General features: G+C 42.1%; 2 protein-coding genes across 5 annotated transcripts in view; one reads left to right on the top strand and one right to left on the bottom strand.

The window, feature by feature from the left end:
* Positions 1–12673, top strand: part of COL8A1 (collagen type VIII alpha 1 chain) — a 115565-nt gene extending 102892 nt beyond the window's left edge. The window contains exons 3-4 of the mRNA XM_074973509.1: positions 4833–5148; positions 8796–12673. Coding sequence (XP_074829610.1) covers positions 4836–5148; positions 8796–10702 — 2220 coding nt within the window. The 5' untranslated portion in view covers positions 4833–4835 and the 3' untranslated portion in view covers positions 10703–12673. The remainder of the gene's footprint in view (positions 1–4832; positions 5149–8795) is intronic.
* A 4770-nt stretch (positions 12674–17443) lies between these two features.
* ST3GAL6 (ST3 beta-galactoside alpha-2,3-sialyltransferase 6) overlaps positions 17444–21304 on the bottom strand; it is a 96396-nt gene continuing 92535 nt past the window's right edge. For all 4 annotated transcript variants that reach the window (XM_074973549.1, XM_074973523.1, XM_074973539.1 and 1 more), the window contains one exon: positions 17444–18541. In XM_074973549.1, the coding sequence (XP_074829650.1) occupies positions 18461–18541 (81 nt within the window). In that variant the 3' untranslated portion in view covers positions 17444–18460. The remainder of the gene's footprint in view (positions 18542–21304) is intronic.

A 21304-nucleotide genomic window follows, 5' to 3' on the forward strand; every position in this document is an offset into this window, starting at 1 on the left:
AAGAAAAAAAAAGAAAAGAAAAAAAGAAATACACCGAGGTCTACAAATGACTGCTCTATAAGAACACTTTTACTATGTGAACAGATACCAGCAACCTAGTATTGAGAGTTACCCAAAGCAGCACAAAGAATGCAAAAAAACTACTAATAAAAGTTCAGAGGTCGTTAAAGAAAAGAGAGCCATAGGCAGGATAGACTTGGCTTAGCTGCTGCCTTACCTTTCTTGCTATACATCTGCCCATTCTTCCTTTGGAAAGGTTATCCAGAGAGGGCTTAATCCAACAACCCTTGATCCAGTCCCAAAGTGAACAGAAAGATTTCCACTATCTTCAAAAAGAAGTAGTAGTGAGACAAACACCAAGCGCTTAGAATGGGTAATGGAATAAAAAGAGTCTGATTTACAGAGTTGGTCAAAAACTGGAAACAAAAAAACCAAAACAGAACACTCCCCCCACACACCTAGTTTCACAAGCAATTTTCAATCCTTTGAAATATTAAAAAACAAAAAAAAGCAAACGGAGCAATGTATTGCTTTATCAAAAAATTTAATTTTAAATGAAAATTTTTGAAGCTATAGAAAACGTCATGAAAGTGATCAGCGTTTTGTTTACCAAAAACATTCAATAAAAATATTTTTAAAATTAAAAAGGCCACATTGTTCACAAAAAAACAAAGTTCAACAACGTTGACAATTGTCGTGAAAATTTCATTTTGAAGAAGCCATCTCAAGGAAAAACCTTTTCATTAAGAAAACATGGAGCAACTCCCTTTCGTTAGTTAGCTGCACAACTGTAGTTTTTCTGAGTTGTACAAAATTCGTACCTAAAAATTGAAACCCTGCTTCTGATGTCATAAATGGTTGCTGTGCATATGACTGAGATCCCGCAAAACCAGGGATGTTACACAAGTAGATAGACTTTTAATAAAATCCCATAAGAAAAAAAGTGAAGCAAAACACACATCATATAGCGTCAGCAACATTAACTCTAAACCGAAGGTTTTCCAAGGCTTTCCATGAGGTATCGTGGAAGCTCAGGGGTGCAAGACTTCATAGCCTAAAGCCCTAACTCAGCAAAGCACTTAAATAAGTGCTAAAACAACACTGAAGTCAATGGGACTTAAGCATGCACTTAAACGTTTTGCTAAATAGGGATGGACAACTGAATTGGGGTTTTATATAGTTAGTACCAGCAATTTAATCCTGATTTTATAATTCTTACATCCAAAATTACAAACTAAGCATACTGTTTATTTGGACAGCGCTGTTTCTTTGCTATATTGTGTTGCATACTGTAAACAACTAGCTATATTTGAGATCTTAAAATTCCTAGGAGTGGAGTTCAGAATCATGAAACAAATCCACCATACAGAGTACATTTGCTAACATACTTTCGTTTATTTTTAAATGATTTACTGAGTTCTTTTTTCTAACAATTCAATCTTCCACAGTTGCTTTCAAGCGTGACTTCGGATCATTCTTGGACAGATTAATGGATATGCACTATGATAAATTAAGAAAACACAATAATGATATTATACTATTCTATAATTACATCCAAAAATGCACTAAAAGAATGTTAAAGCTGCAAACTGAAGCATTCAAAAATTAGAAAGAACCAGTATTAAGGTTGTCTGTTCTCGCTATGCAACTTTAATTTGGCCCCTTTGTGCTTATTCATTACGATATAGTTCTCCTAGCTCTGCCACTGACCCATCTTGTGAGCTTGGGCAAGTGACTTAACCAATCTGTACCTTATTTTACCCATATGCAAAACAGATAGACTACGTATCTGATGTACCTCACAGAAGTGTTGTGTGGCATCATTCATGTAAAATCTTAGAGGTCCTTATGTAGAAAGTGCTCTTTCTATAATCTGATCAAGCATTATTATTACCTTCCCTTCTAATTTGAGAGTAGTCAGGCCAGAAAGAGGGGTATATGTTCCACCCAGGTGTTTGCCATCTTGTTCTTCTCCATTCATGTTTTGTTTGCTTAAATACTACTTATTTGTGGCTGATCCCTGCATCCTGAACCATATGGCTAACGTAGAAAATCCAAAATGGCGGACATTTTCAGAACACTCTCTCTCTCTCCACCCAGGAGAGAAAGAATATGAATTAGGCTGAGTGGATACAACCCTATGGGCTTTTTAAGAGACCCTGGGCTCCCCATTTTGGTACCAAAAATCGGTGGTCAGATTTACAGAAGAGCTCAGCATGCTGGAAAGAACGTAACAGAGAAGCTGTGCCTTTGGTGATCCCTCATTATCTAAGGGATTATCAAGAAAGTTGTTAAGAGTGTGAGTTCTCTGTGGGAGCTGCCTTACACTGAGGCCCTCTCCCCTCCCCCACATACACCCTCAGGTCCCTGCTAAGCTGGAAAGGGGGAGCTTGGGGCTGGAGCTAGTAGGAGCAACCCAACCCCAAGTTGATCCTTCCCTAGATTCCTTTTGCTCCCCAGGTCTCCCTAACCTAACCTGGTCCAGCTGCCTTTGTCCCACTTGCCTTACACTCTCCCTGACGTAGGATGGCCTGAGGGTCCTGGAGAAGGGAGGTGGGGTCAGAGCAGCTGGTGGAGTGCACAACCACTTCACTGCTGGATCTGCTCCCTGTGGGTTGCTGGAGCTTTTGGGAGGTTCTTGTGACCCACGGGAGGCTCAACAAGCCAGGAGCAGGGTACCTGCCAGTGCTCCATTCATTGCATTGATCCCCAACCTCCCTGCCCACTTCCATCACCTCAGGGTCAGGGGGGAGACAAGAACCGCAGGCCCAGTTTTTAAGACAGCAACAGGAGCCACTGCTGCAGCCCTCCCACCCCACCACTGTACTCACCGCCCTGGGCTCCAACCACCCTTATCCCTCCCTCCCCGAACTGAGACCCCTTATTCACACATCCCCTTCTGCTCTCACAGACCTGCCCTAGGACTTACCCCTGGGGTATTCTGGGAGGGGGCAGTGGCCATTCCCACTTTCCCTCAGCTTCTGGGGATGCCTGGTTGGTCAACCCCCTATCTTCCCTCCTTGGGCTGGGGGAGGGGCGCACTGCTCCCTATTCCATAGGAAGAATCTATCTTCAGTGCAGGACCACTGGCCTTCCCCCTCCTGTTGGGGTGGAGGCCCAGGTCCAATCCACACTGAGCCTGGCGGGCTCTGGCCTGGCCCACTAATGGCTGAGCTGGGGAACTCACCCCTTAGAGACGGAGAGTCCTGCCACGCCTGGTATGGTCTCTCTACCAAGTGAACCCCAGTCTCTAGGGGGCAGGGCCTTAGTAGTAGCAGCCATATTTATGAGGCAGGACCCTCCTTCACAGGGTCCAGGAACTGATAGACTCCATATATACCTGGCCTGAGCAGGAGGATGGCAACACTGCTCTGCCCCAAAATATGCCTCATTATGGACATAGTGCCTTGTTCAGTACAATTTACTTTGTCACCACCAAGACAAAAAGGGCCCCAATTCTTTGTTGGGCCCCAAGCTGCACTTTGCAAAGAGGAGGTGGTAGGAGAGGGAGGGAAAGAAACTGGCTTTAGCTGCCTTTGCACTTCTCTGGATTTTCAGACCATCCAGTGGCCTGCCCAGCCCCCCGTGTAAAGTAAAGGAGCTAGCTGGCCTCCTAGATGCTGTTCCACAGCCAAGAATACCCAGAGTACTCTGCCCTGGTCATGCCTCCACATACGTGATGGGGGGTGGTGAAGAGCTATTTTGACACATCGCTACCAGGTGTGGGAACCTCCTTGCTCAAAGCATTCCCTGCGGCTGAGTTTGAGGCCTGGGGGAAGTAAGGGAAGACAGAAGCAGGCCCAAAGTTTGCAGCGTACATTTGGACACTAGCAGCCAAACCACAAATACTAAAATACCCAGTAAAGCATAGCCTATAGAGACTCTTCCCACTGCCTCAGATCATCTATGGCCACACCCTACTCTGGTCCCCAAAATCTGTTCTTTCCTAGGAAACTCCCAGTTCTCTGAATCCCTACGTCCCGCCAATAATGCGGCCAATACAAAAGCGAAATGAGCTGGTTGGACATTCAATTATAACTAAGAACAAGGACTGAGACATACAATCAGGACCCTGTGTATATTGTAGTCACAGAATTCACCCCATGATGCAGATTTCTGCTCCAGAATCTGAGCTTTTCTTTTTTTTAAAGTTACATTTCTAGCCCTCATTATCGTGAGGAGAGCAGACACATGGCCTGAGTGTAGCCAATGTAATGTCTGCCTGAGCTCATAGATAGCTTAATACAAAAGCTCTGTGAGGGGTGAAGCGCCCTGTTCCTCTCAATGGGGTATTAACACAAAGATGGGAACTTAAACAGCACAGTTAACTATTTCACCTCTGATTATTTTAGTAAGAGGATTCAGCTAATGCGCTTATCCCACAAATCCTAATTTGCTTCCCCCGCCTGCCCAGGTGACAAAAGCCCAAGGCATCCCATATCCAGTTACTCTAACTTCCAGCTCCCCTAACAACTTCTGGAGTGCAGATATGCATTTACAATACCAACAACCTGTGGTTCAGTGAAACCTGAAAGTGTGGGAGCAGCAATAGTATAAAAGAAACTGGATTTAGTATAAACAAATACAGGGACTACTGTATTGAGTGGATTATTCATTTTTAGGTCTAAACAAATCTTCCTATTAAAGTGCATATGAAGCTGCTAAAAATGATTTCACCAGTGATGCAGAATCCAGAGATCTTGCTACAGAATTTAGGTCCCGTTTGCTGCAGAGAGCAAGGGGCTTTGGGTAAGATACAAGATTTCGGCTATGAAAATATCATTTGCAGATTTTTATGTGCAATAATTATTCCCTTTTCTCTACTCCTGCAGGTCATGGCTGCGCTGTTAGCCCCTGTGCAGCTGCTGGCAGTGGCTGTAACAGTTTACCTAGAGCTAGTGAGATCCATTCAAGGGGGCATCTATTATGGGATCAAGCAGCTGCCACCCCAAATCCCACAATATCAGGCCCTTGGACAACAAGTACCTCACATGCCACTGGGCAAAGAAGGCACTCCAATGCAGCACATGGGCAAGGAGGTGCCACACATGCAATATGGAAAAGAATACCCTCACCTGCCTCAGTACATGAAAGAAATCCCACAGCTGCCTATGCTCGGCAAAGAGATGGTGCCAAAAAAAGATAAAGGTAAACAGACCAAGTGAAACCCCCTCCCCACTCCTCTCAGACCTGCAGGGACCAACATTGGGTTAATATTTTAGGAATCATAATTAGTACCTAACTGCAGACAAATAATGGTCATAAAACATCACTGCCCATTGCTTCTGCAGCCAGATGCTTACACAGCCTAGCACGCACCCTGCCACAGAAGAGCATGCTCGGATACATGCCCAATGAATGTGGCTGAATCTGCTTGTGGTAGAAGTGGGGAGGGGCCAACCACCAGCTCACAGTGTCACTCACTCAGATGTGGCCCAGCCACCCCTCCATCGTGACAGGGGGGCAGCAAATTTGAGTGAGTGGCATTGCAACCTGGCACTGCATTTTAATTTAAATTTTAAATGAAGCTTCTTAAGCATTTTAAAAACCTTATTTACTTTACATACAACAATAGTTTAGTTATATATTATAGACTTTAGGAAGAGACCTTTTAAAAACTTTAAAGTGTATTACAGGCACACGAAACCTTAAATTAAAGTGAATAAATGAAGACTCGGCTCACCACTTCTGAAAGGTTGCTGACCCCTGGCCTATTGCAGGAGCAGCCCAATAACTGCTTTCCTCAGGAAGGGAGATGTAACCAGGGTCACACACTGCTAGGGGCCCTCTCGTGGCCAGGCATAGCACAACAACTCACTTGCTGAGCTAGCCCTGACAGTCACTCCAGTGCTGTGGCAGTTTCCCTGTCAGTAGCTCAGCCCTCTGGCTGGGTCCCCATATTAAGGGCACCCTTCCCAGGGTCACAATCCCAAACAAATCTCTTTAACACAAACAAAAATCCTTCCACCTCCCTAGGGTGCTTCTTTCAGGCCAACAGGGAACTCAGTCCCACCCTTTACTCTAGCTTCCAGCCCAGTGCTCTGTATTAAACAACTAGGTCTGCTCCTTTACCTGAGCTGCAGTTTTCTCTTGGCCACTTCCTATCCAGCCTTTTAAGGTCGCCTCTTGGTAATTCCCTCTCTTCCCTTCTTAATCAGGGTCTCTCCCAGTCCTGCCTGCCTGGAGAGCTGGTCTTAATCCCTAGGCTTTCTGCCTAGCTCTCCTTCCAGAACTTTTCCCAGCTGAGCTTTATCACCACTTAAGCCCGGCTCTCAGTCTATTACTGCAGTCACCTTCTGCTCTTTATCGGGAATTGCCTGATTCCCCTCAGGTGAGGTTCACTCTGTAATCAGGTTTCAAAGTGGTAGCCGTGTTAGTCTGTATCAGCAAAAAGAACAGGAGTACTTGTGGCACCTTAGAGACTAACAAATTTATTTGGGCATAAGCTTTCATGGGCTAAAACCCACTTCATCGGAAGCATGCAGTGGAAAATACAATAGGAAGATAGATATATATATATATACACACAGAGAACATGAAAAAATGGGGGTTGCCATACCAACTCTAATGAGACTAATCAATTAATTTGCAAACTGGACACCATTAAATTAGGCTTGAATAACGACTGGGAGTGGATGGGTCATTACACAAAGTAAAAACTGTTTCCCCTTGCTAATTTTTTCCCCTACTGTTACTCACGCCTTCTTGTCAACTGTTTGAAATGGGCCATCCTGATTATCACTACAAAAGGTTTTTTTTTGCCTGCTGATAATAGCCCACCTTAATTGATTAGTCTCGTTAGAGTTGGTATGGCAACCCCCATTTTTTCATGTTCTCTATGTATATATGTATCTTCCTACTGTATTTTCCACTGCATGCATCCGATGAAGGGAGCTGTAGCTCACGAAAGCTTATGTCCAAATAAATGTGTTAGTCTCTAAGGTGCCACAAGTCCTCCTCATTCTTTTTTCTGTAATCAGGTTGGCTTATCCCCAGGCCCTCCATCGCACAGGGCAAACCATCCTATTACAAGGGTTAATGGAGGAGGGCGGCCAATCAGCAGGGAATTTCTCTGTAGTCTGGTATGTTTTCCCTGCAAGACCTATATAGAAAGGTCTGAAAACCTGCAGTCTACAGGGAAAACTGGTAGTATGAGTAGGATGTAAAATGGAAGTAAAACTTATCTACTGCATAGGGTGTAAAGCACTTAGTGTTTGTACAGTGCTTTGAAGATATTAAGTGCTATATACATGTTATGAGTAGATTGTCCCTTGCTCTGTGTGTGCCTGTGCAGGGATTTAAGGGGGATTAAGAACTCCCTTTATGTTCCTACATGGACCCTGCACATGCTGTTTCCCTCTCACCCATGCACACAAGTGAGTTAGGAGGGGGTAGAGCTTTGACTCCACGCTCCCTAAAGCACCAGCCAGAACAGCTGAGCAGATGCACAGGATGTTATTGTTTGTTGCGGATATACGTCAACAAATCACTAACACCCACCACCCACTTCTGAAACAAGGGGGAAGCAGGGCAGGAATTGTGCCTCCCAGAGGTACAATTCCTTCCCTGTGTTGCTACATACTTCCTCATTCACAGGGCTGTGGCAAAGCTACAGTCTAGCCCCGAGCAGTTTGATGCATTGAGCCAATACAGATTATTAAATTATTGTGTATCAAATCAGTTTAGATATTTTAAACTGAAATGGCACAACATTCAGAGACAGAAAAGAATGGGGATATGGGGTCATGAGAGGAAAAAATGGGTGATTTAGGGGTAATGGGGTAGAAAAGACTAAGAATGCCAGATTTAAGGATCATGCTGAAGATATCACACTGGTAAATACCTTTTTCTGGTTTTCGTTGATTAAATTCAATTCTTAACATCTCACTATAAATTTTTGTGTATAGCCGGCTGCCATCAGTGCTGAAATACACTGACTTACTAAAAAGCGTAGACTTAAGAGAGTTGCCCAACAGAAATTGTCATATATATTAGTGAGGTGAATATTTTACAAAATATGTTTACTCAACAATTTAATCAAGTGAAAGCATTAGAATGAGATACATCTTGCCTTGTAGGCCAGGTCTACAGAAGAAACTTTTGCTGGCATAGCAGCACAGGTTAGGGATGTGGGTGGGTTTTTTTTTTGTTTTTTTTTTTGGCAACACATCTGCCAGCAAAAACCTGAGTGTAGATGCAGCTATACTGGCATAAAAGTGTGTTTGGCTACTTAGCTTATTTTGCTTCTCAAACCAGGAAAAGCTATCTGAAGAAAAGCACTTTTTTGCTGGTGTAAGCTGCATCTACACTGGAAGAGTTTTGTCAGGATAGTTACAATGGTACAGCTATACCAGCAAAACATTTAAGTGTAAACTAAGTAATCGTAAGTCATCAACTAGAGGGGTGACATATTTATAACAAAATAAAGAACAACTCAAAATTCAAGGCTTTTTGCATTTCATCACAGACTTGAAAGTTGGCCCATATATGTGGCAAATTGACCTACGGTATGGATAGCTTTTACATAAAAATGAATGAAATATTTTGAGGGGAAAATAACTATTTCACTTAAACTATGAATAAAGTGAAATTCGGGGTGCATGAAATCATTCAGAACAATAAAAGTGCCATGTTTAATTCTAATCAACTACTGGGGCCATAAGGTGGTAGTACCTAGTGTATCTACCACAAATCCAAGCAATATCTAAATGAGACCAAGCTATTTAAACTGCATACATGATTTCCAATAAAGGTAAAATTATGGTTGTTCTCTCTCTTTCTTTTCTTAAAAACAGAAATGCCGTTAGCCAGTTTGAGAGGTGAGCAAGGTCCCCCAGGTGAGCCTGGACCAAGAGGGCCACCAGGTGCCCCAGGATTACCAGGTCATGGAGTGCCAGGAGCCAAAGGAAAACCAGGTCCACAAGGATATCCGGGAATAGGCAAACCAGGTATGCCTGGAATGCCTGGAAAACCAGGAGCAATGGGGCTCCCTGGCTCAAGAGGTGAGATGGGACCAAAGGGAGAGATTGGGCCTATGGGAATACCAGGGCCACAGGGACCACCAGGGCCTCCTGGACTGCCTGGAATAGGAAAACCAGGTGGTCAAGGATTACCAGGACCACCAGGAGTAAAGGGTGAACCAGGAATGAAAGGACCACCAGGACTCCCGGGGCTTCAAGGGCCTAAAGGAGAAAAAGGCATTGGGATTCCAGGTTTACCAGGGTTAAAAGGTCCACCTGGGTTACCTGGCCCTCCAGGTCCAGTTGGACTCCCAGGGATAGGCAAACCAGGAATGATTGGGTTTCCAGGACCACAGGGACCTATAGGTAAACCAGGACTTCCAGGTGAACGAGGGCCACAAGGTCTTCTTGGGGCACCTGGGATTCAAGGTCCACCTGGCCTTCCAGGTGTTGGAAAACCAGGCCAAGATGGAATCCCAGGCCAGCCTGGATTCCCAGGTGGAAAAGGGGAACAAGGCTTGCCAGGTTTACCAGGACCCCCAGGCCTACCAGGGATTGGGAAACCAGGATTTCCTGGGCCTAAAGGTGATCGTGGCATAGGTGGTTTCCCTGGAGCACTGGGGCCTAAAGGTGAGAAAGGGCACATGGGTCCCCCTGGCATGGGTGGGCCCCCCGGGGAGCCAGGTCAACCAGGATTACCAGGAATAATGGGGCCATCCGGTGCTGTTGGTTTCCCAGGACCAAAAGGAGAAGGTGGACCTGTAGGGCCTCAAGGTCCTATTGGTCCAAAAGGTGAACCTGGCCTACAAGGTTTCCCAGGAAAGCCAGGTTTTCCTGGGGAAGTAGGACCCCCGGGTCTTAGAGGACTACCTGGTCCAATAGGGCCAAAGGGAGAAGCTGGTCACAAAGGTTTGCCAGGTCTGCCTGGTGTTCCTGGGCAATTAGGACCTAAAGGGGAACGTGGAATCCCCGGTGATCAAGGCCATCAAGGTCCATCTGGAATCCCAGGTATCGCAGGACCCAGCGGCCCAATAGGACCACCTGGACTTCCAGGACCTAAAGGAGAACCAGGTGTACCCGGTCCACCAGGCTTTCCAGGAGTAGGGAAACCTGGTGTTTCAGGGCTGCAAGGACCACCAGGAAAACCTGGGGCACTTGGTCCACCTGGCCAGCCGGGTCTTCAGGGTCCTCCAGGGCCTCCGGGTCCACCTGGTCCTCCAATAATAATCCCACCCACCCCACCGGCCATTGGACAATATTTGCCAGAGCTGGGGCCTGGCATTGATGGAGTGAAGACCCCACCTGGCTATATGGGCAAGAAAGGCAAGAATGGTGGCACTGTCTATGAAATGCCTGCATTCACGGCAGAACTCACCACACCCTTCCCACGGGTCGGGGTGCCTGTGAAATTTGACAAGCTTCTCTACAATGGCAGGCAGAACTATAACCCACAGACTGGTATCTTCACCTGCGAGATCCCTGGGATTTACTACTTTGCCTACCACATTCACTGTAAAGGGGCCAGCATCTGGGTAGCTTTGTACAAGAACAATGAGCCACTGATGTACACATACGATGAATATAAAAAAGGCTTCCTGGATCAAGCTTCTGGAAGCACCGTCATTCAGCTGATGCCTGGAGACAAAGTTTATATTCAGATGCCATCTGAACAAGCAGCAGGGCTCTATGCGGGGCAGTACGTTCACTCCTCTTTCTCAGGATATTTACTGTATCCGATGTAAACACAAAACAAAACAAAAACCCCAGACAAAATTACAACTCTTTTCCTCTGCTTCAAACTTTTATACCATTGAAAGATGCATTTACTGACAGTTTTAGATCCCTCTTGTACAACAAAGTTTCACATTATGCACAGCTTGTTATAAAAATGGTGTGGTGAACATATTTTATGATGTGTATCCGGTTTATAACAGTTGTTCTGTATCCAATGGGGACATATTAGCTGTACATTATATATTTCTGTGATACCATACTTACTTCATTTCATTCACAATAGTACAGTATTAAGGGTCAAATCTTGCATACATCACTCACTCCTGTTGCCTATTTAACTGAACATTGATCTAAAGTGTGAGATGAAAAGATAACTTAAACAGAATGTGTCAGTATGAAATGATCTGATATATATATAAGTCTGAGTAATGCTTTTTTTTTTTTTTTTTTAAAAGCAGGGTTTATCTAAACCTGCACCATAAGCAAAGATTCTCTTAGCTGAAATCCTTATTTTCCCCACATACAGTATCACAGGACAGTTTCTTTTAACAACACACTTAAGATGGAAAAGAATATTCGCACAAGAGAATTTTAATTCACTGCTTTATCCAAACAGCCATTGGAATCAAAAGGAAAATTGCCACTGACTTCAGTGGGCAATAGATCAACCCTTAATACCACAGCACTCAAGAAGCCTCCATATATATTTACAAAGCAGAAGGTAGACATGGTAGACCTGACATATGGTTTTAGTCTAATGACTTTAGGGATGTTATGCCAAATTATTAAAATAATGTAGCATTTTGGCCAACGAACATCAGTGCAGTATAAATACACGCATTTTCCCAGACCTTTCCTAAGAAACTGCATTCTGTTTGGCTTTTAAGAGAATGCGCTTGTTCTGGGATTCAGCCAAAATTAGCTTATTAATGAACGTACAGCAAAAGTGGCACTTGCTCTGTTTGCTAAATAATAAACAAACTAGTTTGAGGTTGCCCAATAATTTTCATTAGTAATAAGGATCAAACAAACTCTTTTACTTTTCTCTCATTTCCATTGTGCGTGGGTGCGGAGAGGTGTCGGTGGCCTCTTATATACAGGTCAGACTAGATAATCTAATGGTCCCTACTGGCCTTAAACTCTTATGATTCATTTGAGAACAATTTCTTTTAATGTAATAACTGATTTCCAGTTCTTTTTATTTATGTTACCGATTGCCTAAGTTTGTATATGAGCATACATAGGCATCAAATGTGCGTGTATGTGGGGGAAGCAACATTTTTACAAGGTACTGTCTGTTCAACAATGGTGCTAATCTCACAGCAAAAAAATTAATTACTGAGATTAATTTAAAAATATCTTTATAGGGTACTTTTCTGTGTTTCCCTTTTCAGTGTTGCACATCACACTATTCCATTAGTTTAAAAGTAGACTGAACACATCTTCTATGTCTTGACTAATGCAACCCTATTTAATTCAAAATGAACTAGGAACTTCCGTGCAGGAAAAAAAAAAAAATTTAACTGGCATTACCATTATTTAAATACAGAGTTTAATGCAGTGTATTACCAACACAGCGCTGCAATGACTCTAGTGCGGTGCGTGATCTCAGATATTTTATGGAATGTTGGTGGCAATGGACAGTTTACCAGACACTGGTGACTTTGGTGAGTTTCCAGGATATGTATGAGATATGTCAATAGCAAATAATTTTTGTATTTAAATTTTTTGTACTGATTTGAAAAAAATATCTTATTAAATATCTAAAAAATAAAAGTTTCCCTTTACTAACAGAGCAACTAGAAAGTTTGAAGCACCAAATTCACATTTCAGAGCACAAAAACAAACCAGCGTGAATGATGATCTACAAAGGACATTTTTTTTTATTTTGCCAAGCTTGCTATTAATCCGTATTACAAAGAAACCAATGTAATCGCAGAGCATTTACCAATAGATAGTGCCTCTAGAATCCTGAATGTGCTCAGATGCAAATATCATCCTGAGAAAACACCACTGGCGTTTCTACATAGGCCTCAATCCTGCATGGCCTTGCTTGATGCACAGCCGTGTCTCGTGGGTGTTGTGGAGGCTCAGAGAGAGAGAGTTTAAGTAGAGTACTGGTTGGTGTGGAGAACTATGTACCTTTCTTGAAAACACAGGTTGAAAAAAGGGTGGAGCATAGGAAGAGGGGATGTGCCTCAAGAGACACATGCTTAAGTATGATCCTCATCATTCTGGGTGGGCAATTAGCGACAGTCTCCTTTTAAGCCTTGAACCTACCAATAGGCATAAATATACTGTGGGCTGTACAGCATGCTGCTGAGGATGGGCCATCAGATCCAGAGTCAGGAGATCTGAATTCTGTTCCCAGATCTGCCATTGTAGAACAGAGACATTTATTCACCAAACTAGCGTAGCGTGGGAAACAATCTGATACTGAAATAGACCAGTAGCAAATTCCTGGTTCCTTGATTGCTCAGGCAGAGACCAGAGAACAAATTTTTAATTCTCACAGTCCATTCCCTGAGGTGCTCTTGGGGCAGGACAGCCCCTTACTCATGGCAAAATGTAATGTCACAATCTAGCACAAAATGTCACACTAAAGTGAATGGGTCCGCCTATTCATTCATGGTGGATTTTTTTCTTCTTCTTTTTGAACACTGGGCCACACTCAGAATCCCTAAAACCACACACCGAAGAAAGGGCTTTTTCTTTTCCAAACTCAAGTTCATGGGGGGAAAAAGTGAGAAAAAACAAATAGCACTGAAGCAAACAATATGTTCTTTAGTATTTCTCTGCTTTTCCTCCGAAGTCTCTCGTGAGTTTCCTGTTTCCTCAAGCTCTTCCTATTGAGCTTCCAGACACAACTCATGATGAACAAGATTAAAAACCCATGAAAATGTTGCCTCTAAGAGAATTTTCTTCTTTGATGCAATTTACTATCACCAACTGTGACAAGATTTTGCTTTTGCTCAGCATAGAGTAGTTTGAAACCTGATTTGCAAAGTGTCAATCTTCCCAAAAAAGAGTGATTTTGCCCTGCCCCTCAATTTTGAGAAAGCAAAAGCCACCGTTCTGAGAGAGTGTATCATTTGTGCACTATGCTACAGCTCATGTTAAAGTTACATGGATGGCACTTTCCCTCCCCATTTCTCTACCCACCACCATAGAAACTTGACATCTCCTTTATCAAATTAAATGTATCAACTGAACGGCAATGATAGAGCCACCATACATCATTTATATAGTGCTGTAATGAGGTCTAGTACTGTAATTTGCTAAAATGTGCCTGAAGAGGGCAGTGTCCTTAAAACAGATTTATTATATGGAAAATAATCTGACTCACAATATTCAAAACTCCACTTAAAATACCTGTTAACAGCCAATGACTGTCAAAATACAGTTTGTGTAAAAGGCACACAAAAATCAAGCCAAACAGCAAATGAAATCAAATATTTATTGAAAACAGAAAAACAAAACATTGATTTTCACATACTCTTAAAATTATTAAAACAAACACAGCCACACAAACAACACCCCTGTTCCCATATTTTAGGTTAAGAAAATATGTAAAGGTGCCCTGTAAGGGTATTTGGAAAAAAGATAAGTATATTATTTGTGTACATAACAATACACGTCACATACTAATTATTAAACACCCTTGTTGTCATTCCAAAATAGGAATAATACATTTTCATTTGAAATGTAATCTACAGATGTGCATTAAACACTCACAGATTCATCCTTCGTGCATTAATCTGTAACCTGTCTTTTAGTTACATCTCAGAATTGCCCTTAATTGTTACAGCTGAAGAAATTAAGGTAACTTTCACAACACAGCAAGCTCAGTCCATTGCTTTAAGAATCTTCCCCAAAGGCCACTGAAGACTCTCCTTCACTTCAGTGGTGTTTTGATTGGGGCCTTAAAGCAAATGGTCTATTGCAGCTGACAGAAGGAAAACAGAAATAAATTTATTAGTATTCGGCACAGTTATACTGGCACGGTACATGGAACTACAGCTTGCAGTATCCTGGAATTCAACTTGTACTGTTGCAGATATCAAATTAAAAAGCAGCTTTTAATAGAGTGGCCCATTGTAGAAAGCGAGTCTTAGAAAAAGTTCCTCCTCCAATTGCTCAACTTATTTTTAAAAAGAAAAATCTCAAGGCAAGTTGGAATAAACAGTGGCACAGGATGACCTGAAAAATGTGTGTTATATTTAAAACAGACACCATGATTCTGATTCTCCACTACCTAGCACCTTGTGTAGTTATTTACACCTGTGCAACATGGGTGCAAAATGCTACTATTGTGATTTGAAACCACGTGGTGTCCATATTCCCCAGGTGTAAATAACTACACAGGGTACATGGCAGTGGAGAAACAGGTCCAACGTATACAGAATTCTATAAAGCCTGCATTATGCTACCAAAAAAATCTTTGTAATAATTATTTCACTGCTTAGTATCAAAGATAAAATTACTTACCCATAAATTATGCTTTCTGAAGACAGTACCCTCTGCTCTATATATGTAGCATTCAAAGCATGTATTGGAGTGCTCTGAAAGCTTAACTTTGTTCTCTTTGCATTCCCTCACAACCATCTCCCCCTTCCCAGTTGTCACCATTTGGTGATGTGTGTATAGTTTAGGTGACTAACTAGACTGTCACAAACCCCAATTGTCAGCTCTTTTGGCTGAAACCTACCCATAACTTATTTCTATGTCTCCAAACAAACAAAAAACTGTACGACAGGAACTTAAAAAAAGATGTAAGTGGATGAGAGTAGATTTATGGACGACACCAATTTGGAGAACAAGTATAGATGAGGAACAATCACTTCTCCAAAGCTATGTGTTGCTGTATCCCTTCTTCAATGAGGAAGAAGGTGGAAAGGAAAGAGAAATGACAAAGATAAATATCAGGGGATGCTCAAAAGGAGAGGGAAAATTATATAGCTAATTTTGGAAAGCGATCCTGTGATACTGTCGTACTAAACGCTGACACTTTGGTACAAGTCTTTACTGCCTATATACTGCCAGAATGTAACGGGTTCTATACAGATACTTAAGAGACCTCATGTAGTTGGATCAGCATGAGGCTGCCGTGTTCCTAGTTTTATAAGGTAGAATTTTCACTTGTGGCCTAACTCTGCTTCCACGGAAGTGGGAGTTTTACCAATGTCTTCAAGGGGTACAGAGTTAGGCCAGCACTGATGCGGAGTGCTTTTTGAAAGCCACACATGTAGTAATTACATAAAAACCTCTCTCAACAGCACTAGACATATACAAATAATGACTGTAATTCTGATGCACCTCCTCATGATTTTCTTTCCGCACAAACAAGCCTTTTAAATGAATTGAAATGAATGCTAGCCAGCTTCAAGGTCTTGTGAAAAACAATGGATCAATTTGTGTACAAATTTTCAAGCAAGGGCCTAAAAATGATGGCAGTGTGGAGGTGAGAAAAATAGTGAAAACATGATTAACAGAGCAAGAGCCTCAATATCACCTTCTAAAGACATTTGGAATTACTCAAAATCATCATGTCCTTACAAAATGTAGTATGATGTGGCCTCACTAGAGCTTAGGCCTGACTAATCCAACAAGCTTAATTTGAGACCATCGGGGATAACAAAAATTATAGCACTCATTAGAACCAAGCAGCTAAAAAAAAAAGAGAGAGAGAGAGGGTGAGACCCATATAAATTTTTTAAAATACTTGTAAACAATTCGGACAGACAGAAATAGAAAATGTGTAATAGAAAATCTTTGACCACTTCACTCTAATCTAAACCAGGTACTTGCTTACTTTTACATTTATGATGCGAGGAAAAAGTGGTCAATACTCTATAGCAAGATTCAGTCTTTTGCTTCATGCCCTCATTTCTGAAGAAGGCAATCCTGCACTCCTAGTTTTTTAGATTAATCTCTGTTCAAATTAATATATACTGCTGTGGAATATTGGATTATTTTATCCACTTTCAAAATTCCTTTGGAACATACTTCTTTGTGATTTTCTGATTCCTAGAAGATCAATTGACCACAGAGCTTTAAAACGTACCTCCCCTGACTAATATACCTTATAGGATGATTAGAATGGAATTTTACTTTGCAACTTAGGCCTTCATAGCTCCTGGTGACATTCTCAAGCAGATTTCACTTAGAGCTACTTTGGACTTCTGTGAGACAACTGGTTCACAATATATGACTATCCCACCAAACATTTTATAGTTAAAGATCCTGAGTAAAAAAATTCAAAAGACCCTAAGTGACTTAGAAGTCTAGGCCCCATTTTCAGAATGACTAATGCACTTAGGAGTTAGGATTTAGGCTCCAAAGTACGTAAATCACGTTTGAAAATAGGATTTAGTTGCCTAAATCACTTCGGCACTTTTGAAACTGTTACCCTCTCTCTCTCTCTCACACACACACACACACACACACACACACACACACACACAGACACAGCCTAAAACTCAAGAGAACAGGAAAAAATAAAAGGAAAGGAGGACAAAGGAATTGCCAGATAAAAACAAAATTGTAATTCCCTGAATTGGTCAATGTGTGTCTCAGATGCTGTTTTGCTCATACTGTCAAGAAATATAGAAGATGATTGGTGCATGTGATGATCTCTTGGTGCTCTTGAAACCCTTCACAGTTACCTGTTATGGTGAGGGGAACTGTGCTGTTTTGGAAAATATATCTTCATCTTTGGGAGAATAAGAAGTGCAAAGGCTTCTGGAGTGTGTGTGTTTGGGGAGGGGAGGGAAATCTATCCATCAAAGACATTTTGTTTGAAAGAAATTTTAATTTTCAAACTCAAGATTCTAGTTCATATTCATTGGGGTGTTCTGGTTGCGAATCCATCTGAAAATGGTCAATACTGCACAGTAGTGTCAAAACAACTCAAATATTTAAAACTCTTCTGTAATTCCACAGTTTAAAGGAGATTGTGCTTACCTCTTAAAAATGAATTCAGGTGCTTGTGAAATAAATCAGACTGACAGCACTGAGAACAAATGTATCCATAAATTAGATACAGCATGAGCAGAATCAATCCAGACTTCCCCACACTGTTATACCAGTGGGTCTCCAACCCAGGTGTACACATGATATATCCAGAAGTCCATGGGCAGTTCAGTCTGGGGCCTCTTTGTTGAGATAGACAACAAGAAAACACCAGTTTGTGTGAATTATGAAGGTGATTTTCTATGATGTGGACATCTGCCCTCTGGGAGGTGGACTGAGACTAAAAATGCACTTTATATATTGTACAGCTACTAGACATCCTTCAGATAGTAATGATTTGCAGATACACTTATCCTAAATCGTTTTCAAACCAGAAGAGAGGGGTGAAAGACTTTGTATCCCTTTATCAATTATTTCATAGCCTTCCAAGTCTCTGGGCAACAGGAAAGGAAGATACGGAAATGAAATCAGTTGCTGAAACTTTTTTTCTTATTGTTAAATAAATGGTGTGCATCATATTTTTATATATCCCTGATATTTTTTAGCTGAAGGCTGTATTTTTTCATAATTAAATAGCGTCACAGACATCAGTTCACTCTACTTGTGTCCAGGAGATAGCGACTCATCATCAGTCTTAGACAGTGGCACTCCACTACCACCACCTTTATGAGGCATCCGTGCTTCTTTTAAATATTTCAGTAATAGATATGGCATTTAAAAAATAAAAATACAGTACAAAAAATAAAATCTATCTTGTTGAAAATAGTGATCATTCTGCCATTGTCTATTCAGTCTCATGTCAAGCTGATCACAAAGTTCTTATCTATAAGCGACTTCAAAAACGTTTGCTCAGCAATGATGTTGTGGTATCCATTCTAAAGGGGGGGGGGGAAACAAGACAAAATCAAATTGTTACTGCAAACAACAAAGGTACGCTCTTTTCCATGAATCAAATGGATTACTTAGATAATGCTATAGCCAGAAACGTTTGTGGGAAGGGACTCATACACTTATAGTCTACGCCTACTCTGCACACCATTGGTGACAACATATAGTGTACAGGTAGCTACATGCAGCAGTGAAAAGCAGGCTGCATCCACACTGTAGCACATAGCAACGTGTCAGTGAAAGGCTCTGGCAGGGGGAGGCAGCAGGAAAGTCCACCCCCTGCCAGAGCCCTTCCCCACTGACAGAGACTTTACCTCTGGCAGTAAAAGGCCCGAGCAACGGGACACTACATTGCTAAAAAATAACAGTGCAGATAGGGAGACACAGCTTGAGCGAGTAGAGAGCTATGTAGGGCATGTACTCAGGTGTGGCCATACTATACCTGCCTAAACTGTCCCTCACTGGCTACACTGCTATTTATACCCTTGCTGGGGGTGCTACCTGGGTATGTACTCTACAGACACTGAAAGACGCGTGCAGTGTGCATATATCCAAAGGCTGAGGAATAGCCTCCCAAGAGAAGTGGTGGAAGTCAAAACCAGACTAGACCCATATTAGAAACTATACTGCAGGGAATAATCTATCAGTGGCAGAGAGATGGACTGGGCGTGACCTCAGAGGCCTCTTCCATGACTAACTTCCAGGATTCCACACCATGCTTATATGAAATAGATAAATATACATATTTAGAAAACTTCTTTCTTCATAAAGAATTGGAAAAGAATTTATTTTTAAAGCTCCACCTGATTTCATGAATAGTGCACAGAGGAATTTTTGGCAGGTCTGGGTCCTGTCAATCAGTCTCTAGACAATACATCAAAAACAGCCCCTCCCTCCAAATTCCAATCTATCTCCTCTTCCTCAGCCACAATCCAAAGCCTATTGAAGTAAATGGAAGTCTTTTCACTGACTTCAATGTGTTTTGGATCAGGCCCTACACAAACCTGCCAAATACTGTGGGGACAGACTAGTGGTTTTCTGACCCTTCTGTGTGTCTGTGGAAAAACCCCACCTAGGGAAATCCTCAACTGATTGGCCATCTGTCTTTCCTCATTCCCTGCCTCTTCTACAGCAGCAGCCAACACTGCCCTGTCAAGTAGAGCTCCCCTTGACTCCTCAGGAGCAAACAAAAAATTTCAGACAGGGCAGAGTGTAGAGGAAAGTAGCTGCCAGCCCAAATAATTTCCACAAGAGGGCAGGAAGGAGCAGAAAAAAACCCAGCATCTCAAGGCCAGCTCTGCTCTCTCTTCCCATCAAGCAAAAATTGTGTGGGTCTGCTCCTCGGTTCCTTCTGACAGAAACCTGCCTAGCAGGAAAGTTTTGAAATCTGCCTCTCTTCCATTAGAAGATTTGTTGAAACCTAATTTTCTTCTTTGACATTGTTCCTGGACTACTGCATAGGGGGCAAGCAGTAGACTCCTTCTGAAGCACCTGGCATTGGCCACTGTCAGAAGACAGGATACTGGGCTAGATGGACCTTTGGTCTGACCCAATATGGCTGTTCTTGTGATGTGATATATCTTGATTTTGGTAAGGCTTTGACACAGTCCCACATGACATTTCCATAAGTAAACTAGGGAAATGTGATCTAGATGACATCTACTATAAGGTGGATGCACAACTGGTTGAAAGACCATACTCAAAGAATAGTTATCAATGGTTCGCTGTCAAACTGGGAGGGTTTATGTAGTGGGGTCTCACAGGGGTCGGTCTGAGGTCCATTCAATATTTTCATTAATGAGTTGGATAGTGGAGTGGAGAGTGTGGTTATAAAATGAGTAGATGACACCAAGCTGGGAGGGGTTGCAAGCACTTTAGAAAACAGGATTAGAATTCAAAACAACCTTGACAAATTGGGGAATTGGTCTGAAATCAACAAGATGAAATTTCATAAAGACAAGGGCACAGTACTAAACTTAGGAAAACAAAATCAAGTGCACAACTATAAAATGGGGAATAACTGGCTAGGTGATAGTACTGCTGAAAAGGATCTGGGGGTTATAGTGGATCACAAGTTGATGCGAGCCAGGAGTCATTCTGGTTACACCCCTGATATGAGCCAACAATGTGATGCAGTTGTGAAAATGGCAAATATTGTTCAGGGGGTACATTACAGGAGCATTATATGGAAGACCTGAGGTAACTGTCCCACTCTACTCTGCACTAGTGAGATCTCCACTGAAATACTGTGTCCGATTCAGGGTGCTATACTTTAAGAAAGATGTGGACAAATTGGAATAAGTCTAGAGGACAGCAATAAAAATGATACAAAGTTTAGAAAACCCAACCTATGAAGAAAGGTTAAAAAACCCGGGCATGTTTAGTCTTGGGAAAAGACGACTGAGGGGGACCTAATAACAGTCTTCAAATGCATTAGGGGCTGTTATAAAGAGGATGGAGATCAGTTGTTCTTATCTACTTTCCAGGGACATGGAGAAGTAATGGGCTTAATCTGCAGCAAGAGAGATTTAGATTAGACTTTTGGAAGAATGTTCTAACCATAAGGGTCATTAAGCTCTGGAATAGGTTACCAAGGGAGGTTGTGGAATCCCCACCACTGGAGGTTTTTAAGAACAGGTTAGAGAAACACCTACCCAGGATGGTCTAGGTAGGTTTACTTGGTCCTGGCTCAGTGTGGGGGAGATGGATGAGGTGACTTCTGAAGGTCCCTCCCAGCTCTATGATTCTAT

Source organism: Natator depressus, chromosome 1, assembly GCF_965152275.1.
Source record: "Natator depressus isolate rNatDep1 chromosome 1, rNatDep2.hap1, whole genome shotgun sequence".
Lineage (NCBI taxonomy): Eukaryota > Metazoa > Chordata > Testudines > Cheloniidae > Natator > Natator depressus.